At 61.5% G+C, this 7,893-nt stretch overlaps 1 protein-coding gene across 2 annotated transcripts in view; it reads right to left on the bottom strand.

Annotated features, from left to right (window-relative positions):
- Positions 1-803: 803 nt before the first annotated feature.
- EIPR1 (EARP complex and GARP complex interacting protein 1) overlaps positions 804-7,893 on the bottom strand; it is a 77,932-nt gene continuing 70,842 nt past the window's right edge. For both annotated transcript variants that reach the window (XM_072938270.1, XM_072938269.1), the window contains 4 exons: positions 7,473-7,609; positions 4,939-5,106; positions 3,394-3,561; positions 804-1,298 (listed from right to left, as the gene is read on the bottom strand). In XM_072938270.1, the coding sequence (XP_072794371.1) occupies positions 1,124-1,298; positions 3,394-3,561; positions 4,939-5,106; positions 7,473-7,609 (648 nt within the window). In that variant the 3' untranslated portion in view covers positions 804-1,123. The remainder of the gene's footprint in view (positions 1,299-3,393; positions 3,562-4,938; positions 5,107-7,472; positions 7,610-7,893) is intronic.

Genomic DNA, 7,893 nt, shown 5'->3' with positions numbered 1-7,893 from the left:
GCAGGTCTCCCAGCGCCTGCCACACAGGAGGCCCCAGCTAACTCCTATTAACGGTCTTCTCCTACCTAAGTGACACGAACTGGGGGGAGGGGGCTTCCTCAGAGCGGCTGCCCATTCCTCACGGGCAGGTCGCACCTGGAACAGGACCCCTGTCCGCCCACCCCCGCAGCCCCCACCTGCCCCACAAACTCTCACCCAAAAGAGAAGAAACAAAACCCAGACGTGCCCCTCCGGGCTCACAGCAGAGTCAGGAAACACCGCACAGACACGGCGGGGCCAGCCGGCTTCGGCACTTAGCACGAGTCCATTTTCAGACCGAAGCCTGTCGTGAACAAGGCCCAAGCCTGACGGCTGCCTGGGGACAGTCTCTCCCTCTCAGAACAGGTGGGACGCCCGGGAGGCCGCGGCCAGACTCACCCTGGACTCACAGGAGGAGGAGCCGGCAAGGGTCCTGGGCTCAGAGTTCTGGGGTCACCTGGGGGTGGGGCTGACCCCGCAACTCGGGCTTTCAACAGGTAGGCTGGGGGTGGCCCCGGAGCACGTGTGTGACGTCGGGGTGACAAGGATGCCATCAGTGGGACCCTGTGGGGAGCGGCGCAGGGGACCCCTGGTCACAAACGGTGTCGGGACTCCCCCAGGCCACGGTCTGCGCTCGGGCTGGTCAGCGCCGGGACGCAGCGTGGGAGGCCCCTCTGCCTTCTTCTGGGCCGGGACGGAGGGTTTGAACAGGCCCCAGGCGACAAGGCCACACTGGGGGCAGAGCTCCAGAGAGAACGAGCCGGGGCCCAGGCAGCACGGCCTGCTCGCTTCATTCATGTTTATTCTCGGGAGACCAGCCAACGTTACAGAAACAAACTAAAGTGAGGCTCACAACGTCCTCAGAGAACAGAAAGCGGGCGGCGAGCCAGCGGTGGCCGGGGGGACACCAGGCCACGCAGTGCGGGGTCGGGTCCCCCTCTCGGGTTGAGGGATCGCTGTCCTCGGTGAGGGGAGACTCCGGGTGCCGCTGGCAGCAGGCAGAAGCCCCCTCACTGTTTACAAGTGTCCGCACCGTCCGAGGGAGGCGAGGCGGGCTCTCCTGGCGGGGCGCCAGCAGCCGCTGGGGGCGGGGGGGCCCATGCGGTCAGAGCAGGATGTGGTATTTCAGGGCCCGGGGCACCCTGTTGATGACCAGCCGCCCGTCGTAGCTCAGGGAGGCGAACAGCCAGGGGTCGGCTGAGGACCAGTCCACGGCATACACGCTGTCCTCGTGCTCCTCGTAGGTGGCGATGACGCTGTCCTGCGGGGGCTCCTGGCTCCTGCAAGGCACCAGAGACACGTGAGCCAGGCGGGCACCCTGCTCTGGGGTGGCCGGGGCCTGGTCTTCGCACCTGCGAGAAGGGACAGGTCCCAGGAGCCGCCTCTGCAGGAGCTAGAGCCATCCCGGCCGAGGGCCCTCAGGGACCCTGGAGAGACCTGGGCTGCCTGACACACCTGGCTCCTGGGCTCTGGAGCGGGCCGTCTGGGGGCCAGGACGGTGTCTGCAATGTTCACAGGGCTGAGTGGGGAACAGCCCGACACTCCCATGATGTCTGACAGGTGGACCTGGGGGCTGGCTGGTGCAGCCCCAGGGGACACGAGAAGCCCCACCCAGGAACGGGTGTGGAGCTGGCCAGGGCAAGGATGCCCCGCGCACCAGTGGGAAGAGCCGGCAGGTCCCAGCCTGGGCTGTGACTTTCCCCATCACCCCCTTCAAACAGGAGTCTCGGGGCCCCTCCCTAGACACCTGGCCTCACCTGCCTGGGCTGCCCAGAGACCACAGGCCTTCTGTGAGCAGGGCCACTGCTCAGCCCGGAGGGGGCCTCCTAGGCACGTTCCTTCCCATTTCACAGACAGCTCTGCTCAGGGTGCTCTCGGCACACCTGGGCTCTTCCAGGAAGGTGATCTTCTCCCTGAGACGTGCCACCCACGGGCCTGGCCGGCCTTCAGCTCTGAGCGCCCACCCGCATGCAGCCCATGGCCCGGCCCTCCCGGGAAGACGACCTGCCAACGGCCAGTGGGGCTCTGGTGCCAACACCTCAAGCGAGTCCTCTTGCGGAGGCCCAGTCTCCTGAATTTATGAACAAACCCCTGGAGCAGCAGGAAGCTGTGTGGGCACCATGTGCCGGTGCCACCGCCCGGCACGCCGCCAGCCACCCGCTCCTTCCTCCCTAACGAGCTTCTCTGAAGCCCTGAGTGGAGGCAGGATGCCTGAGTCACACGGGGCTGACGAAGGGGCCACCAGCTCCGTCCCCGGTACAGCCGGGATGCAGCCCGCTTGGCCACGAGCACAATGCAGCTGCCACACGCGACAGGTCGCTGGACTGAAATCATTGCCACGGTGTCTCAATAGCTCGTTTCCAAGTGTCTGAGCAGAAAAAGAACTGTGTCGAGAGGGGGGTACACTGTCACCGTGCGGAAGGCCCCAAACTGGGTTCTCACACAGGAATTTCAGGCTAAGCTCGGGGAGGCAGAGGAGGAATCAGACAACGGGACCGCGTGAAGAGTCTCAAAACAGACGACAAGCCCCTCCTGTACCTCCTCCGGGCTCACACTGCTCAGCTCAGCGGGGTCTTACTCCACAACCTCCTCCCCAGACACAGCGTCTGAGTCCCGCTCACTCACCACGGAGGACGCAGCCCAGCCACGAACGTGTGTCAACCCGGGAAACAAGAGGTGCCCTGTCACCCCCGTGCAGCCGACAGGGACATGGGCCCCTGCGCTGCCCTGCTTGGCCCCAGCCGGGAGCCCAGCCAGAGCCCCGGGGCCAGGGCAGCCTGCTCTGCACTGGCCAGGAGTGCACCTCATAAGCCCCGAAGCCCGGGACCCCCGTGTCTCGGGGGCACGAGCCCAAATTTGAACTGAGAGCCCCTGAGCAGGTGCAATTAGCACTGGAAAACAGCGTGTAGGAAAGTTTTCAGAAAATACAGCAAGAGGGTGCGGCCGTGAGAACAGGCACTTTTGGTTCCCTGCGCTGTCAGGTGACTGGGGGACGAGAGGAGGACAGGAGGGGCATGGAGCGGGTCCGGCCTGCGGGGCAGACAGTCCACACCCAGACCGGGGTGTGGACGCGAGGAGGGCGCCCTCGGCAGCTGCTGCCGCGGGGCGTGGGGGTCACGGGGTGGCGCCTGTCACACTGAGGGTCAGAGACCAGGCAGGTCTTCACAGCCTCTGGGTGCCGTTTTAGAAGCTGGACAGATGTTGCACAGACACGCACTTCAGAGACCATGCCAGCCAACGCTGCTGGCCCAGCCCCGCTCCGGCCCTGCGTCTCGGGTGCGAGCCCACTGACCCATGCCCCTCCTGCCGCGCGGACGCGGGTGGCCCTGGAGAAGATGAGGCGGCGCCGCCCCGCCCCTGCCCGGGAGCTCTTACTTCTCCTCTGGCCGGCGCTCCTCCTGGTCACTCAGGTCGTCGTCATCCGCCAGGTGGCCGAAGGGCTCGGAGGAGATGGACACCATGTTGGAGAGGACGACCCTGCTGTCACTGCTGCCCGTGAGCACCAGCTGGTCATGCGAGTGGTTGTAGCGGACGCTCCACACCCTGGGGCGGGAGAGGGGACTAGCGCCAGCAGCCCTGCTGGACGGCGAGGCCGGGGTCCCGACCGCGCGGTCCGACGCCGGCCCTTGTCCAGCGGGGACAGGCTCGTGCATGTCCCTGAAACGTTTTAAGTCTCAGCTAACAGAGATGAGCCCAAACGGCAGCAGGAGCCCCGGGGGAGAGAGGCTTACTGCTCAGTATTGCACACAGGCGCCCCACACTTCTGTATGTGGAAACTGCCCACGAAGCAAATGCAGGTCAGGGAGAACCTGTGACACTAAGCCAAGCCCAGGGCAGCTTCCCACAGCAGCCGCCTCAGGCACAGGGCTGTTCTCTGGGTCGGGCCACTAGGCCTGGCGTCCTTCTGACCCGCAGGCCCGGGCTCGGGGAGCTGCGCTGCCTGCCGGGCCACATGCTGCCGGCCCGGGTCCGGGGGCAGGAGCTTCTCCTTGGAGGGCAGCCGCTACGGGATTAGTCCCAGCTGTCCGCGAACATTCTGGTTTTTAAACACACGTGCACGCACGCACACGCACAAGCATGCACACACATACATGCACACGCCCACACAAGCACACACAAAAGTACACACACACACAAATGCACACATACAAGCACACACAAGTGCACACACGTACACCAGCATGGACACAAGCACACACACACAAGAATACACATGCAACACATACACACACAGAGAAGCACACAGACAAGTGAACACACACAAGCAAGCACAAACAAGCACACAGATGTATACACACAAACACACATATACAAGCACACACACACACACACACACACACACAAGTGTGCACGCGCTCATGCTTCATCTAAATGAAACCAGCCCCCGCTGCGCACTCTTCTACTGGGTCTCTGTCACCTACGTAGCAGAGAGGACCCAGCTGATGGTATAAACAGGAGAAGAACGTTCTGCAGGGAAGGACGGCTCCTGGACACTCTCCGTGTCCGTGCACACAGCCGTCGTCACTCTGCCAGTGGCACCGTCCCCCCACTGCACCCCCGTGCGTGGACGTCGCCGCACTGACAGCCAGTCCCTACTGACGGGCACCTGGCGGTTTCCAGCCTCCCTGCGCGGCAGACAATACCACGTGAACATCTGGGCATGGTGATTTTTGCATATTTGAACCAGCACCATTTTCAGAGGAAACAAAATCTAATGTTTTTCTTCTTTTCCTACATTTCCAAATCACAAACATTCCAGTTTGGAATTAGTGTTTCTTTAGGAAAAATAAAACTGGGTTGATTGAATGATTCACAGCAGCACAAACTGAGCTGGTCTGGGCCTTTCCCAGCGGTAAGGCAATCACACAAAATAAACTGCGTTCTCCTCCCGCCGCCCGCCAGCCCGCGAGCAGCCCGCACCAGTGGGAGTGCTCCTCCAGCGTCTTCACGGGCTCGGAGACGTTGCGGGTGTCCCAGAACTTCACCCTGCAGTCGTCCCCGCAGCTGGCCAGGTAGTACTGCTTGTTGGGGTTGAAGTCCAGGTCCCGCACCAGCTGGCCATGTGCGTTCTCGATGCAGTAGATCTGGCTGCGGCAGGAGGGGCGCAGGTGAGAAGCAGGCCAGGAACAGCCACCGACTGCCCCGCACCCGCTGCCCGGACCCCGTCCAGCGCCGGCCCCCCGCCTGTGCCTGAGTGCAGGCTCCAGCTTGACGAGGCTGCAGGTGCCAGGGGCCTGGCGCCCCCTCGACACCCCTCTCAGCGGGGGGGCTGCAGAAAGGAGGCCGGTTTGCGGCTCCCAAAGGTGTGAGCTGGTGCCTTGAGGGTGAGAGTGAACAGAAGGAAGCAGTGCCACAGAGAGGCAGACGGACCTTCGGACAGGCCACCTGACCCTGTGTGGGAGGAGCCGTGAGATGAGAGAAGGAAAGAGGAGGATGTGGAAAGCGGAATACAGTGGTGCTGGTGGTGGGAGACAGACAGAAAAGGAAGGAAAAGCTGGAAAAACTACGGAACACTGAAGGAGACAGCGCTGCTACAGCGAGGCCGGGCCCTCAACACTCACATCACCCCGGGCGCCAAGCCTGGAGGCACCTGCTCCGCAGTCCAGGGCAACACGGGAGGGGCAGGGGCCACACGGCTGTTCAGGGTGCACTGTGCACACCCATCTGCGTGCGTGCGTGCATGCACATGTACACACCCACACAGGTGTGCACTGGGGCGCACTCACACAAGCACAAAGGCACACGGGCACACATGCACGCACAGACCTAGCTGAAGCCCCACACCCACCCCTCCAGGCTGCTCCTCACAGGACGTGAAGTCAGAACATTCCGCCTGGTACGACGGCCCCTTCTGACGTCACCAACCCAAACCAGAGGAGCAGGGCATCCTGAGGTGGGACAGGGGCTTGGGACAAAAGGCCTGCATCCCAGGCAGCATGCGATGAGGGCCCCCACTGGGCAGGGCCATGGTCCGGCCCCGCGTGACGCCCCGTCTGCCCGGGCCCTCCATGTACCCCCTCGCATGTGACTTCACCTCTCCCGCCGTCACTGCAGCTCCGCTCCGTGTGGCCCCGAGGGGACGGTGGAGGAAGGCAACAGCTCACCTCCCACCCCGAGTCCCCACTCCCCACTCTCTCAGCAGATGCCCTCAGTCCTTTTCATCTTTCCTCCCACGCTGCCTTTTCTGACCCAAAACCACTTTGAAATCTTGAACCGCTTTTTATACCCTGCACTTTTCCAATATCCTAATATTTTTTCCTAAAATACGATACCCGAAACTAGAGCTCTTCCAAGTGAAACAGAGAAATGAATAAAATCAAGCCTGGCGAGGTCCTGGGGGCTGGGGGCCAGTCGCACGTGCAGGGAGCACAACGCGGGTTGGCTGCGGGCTCTGGGGCAGCAGTCTGAACACACGAGCACGCAGCTCAGAAGCGGCCCGGACAGCATCCCGCCACGTGGAGACCCACTGCGCGCTGAAGGGAGCGCGCTGAGAAGAGCCAGGCTGCGCCCATCACCCCGGGGAGGTGGGCAAGAGCCCCGTCGGGCCCCTGGGTTTTGGGGTCTGTGCCATCAGTCTTCAAGGTCCTTGTTCAGACACTGAAATCTTCACATTCTTCAAAGGACGATGAAAACAGGACAAGGTGGCCGCAGCCCTGGAGGAATGGACGCAGCCCAGACGCTCCTCGGGGTCTAAGCCCGGGGCTTTCAGCTTCCAATACGACACTGAACAAACCCGCACACGTGCCGGCTACCGATCACCCCCGCGTTCTCAGAGGGCTGCAGGCCGAGATTTAGCGCCATCCCCGCCCTGGAAGGTAACACGAGTTATTTCACGACATCCCTCTTTGCAGCTTAGTGATAAATTATGGTGTGCTGAGGGGATAAGCTGTATCTTAAAAAAGATTGCCGGCCCCTGTTGCCATGACAACAGTGTGCACACCGTCACCCCGTTGCTTGTCAACGCCACACCTGGCAGAGAAAACCTGCTCTTACGTGTCCCATTAGGGGTGCCGGCTGTTGTGTATAATGGCTTAAGTGACAGACTATGATTATCCCACGGCGTGTGTCTGGAAGGCAGAGAGGTGGCCAAAGACAGTGCCACATGCTTAACAGGGACGGCAGCCCTCATCTGGCAGTCACTAGCCACAGGGCGCGAGAGACCAAGGTCACATCTCAGTCCTGAGCTGCCAGGCTGGCCTGACCTTAACTCCCACCGCAGACGGCTGCCGGGGTTGGGGGGGCAGTGCTCCCAGAGGAATGAGACCCCAGGGAGGGGGGACGGACCCATAGCTGGGTCCAGTTGGGGAGGAGAAAGAAGACAAAGTGCATGACTTGCCAGAGATAAGACCTGCACAGACGGGCCACGTGGCCCCAAATACGTCAGACGCAGAACCGCGCCCTTGTAGACCAAGGTGGGAGGCGCCGGGCATGTCCTGGTCGGGCCTGGCACTGACCTCATGGTCCGCGTGTCCCACCCTCGGACGGCTGTGTCATTCGCCGTGGCCACCTGCGTGCAGTTGTGATGCGGGCTCCACCGTCCCGTCGTGAACTTCAGCTGTCCCTTCCCTTCCAGGGATGCTGAACTGGCCAGCTGCGAATTTGGCAATGGTTTCAAAGGAAGAAGAAAAGAAAAGTAATTTGAATTCTATTCAGGAAATTTCAGAGGATGTCCTCCAGCACAGGGTGTCATTGAAATAATTATTGAAAATAATTAGGAAGCTCTGACTGTTTCCTTCCCTTAAAAGGCAAGAATGTTTGAAACTTATTTGGAAAAACCTATAAAATTGAACGCAGCAAAAAATAGAAAGCATATTAATATTCCCTCTATCAAACGAGACTTGCAAGTCTGTGATTAGCGATAATCTGCTCACATGT

The sequence above is a fragment of the Vicugna pacos genome, chromosome 15 (genome assembly GCF_048564905.1).
Source record: "Vicugna pacos chromosome 15, VicPac4, whole genome shotgun sequence".
NCBI lineage: Eukaryota > Metazoa > Chordata > Mammalia > Artiodactyla > Camelidae > Vicugna > Vicugna pacos.
Note: the sequence above shows the minus strand (reverse complement) of the source record. Positions and strands in the feature narration are given on the sequence as shown.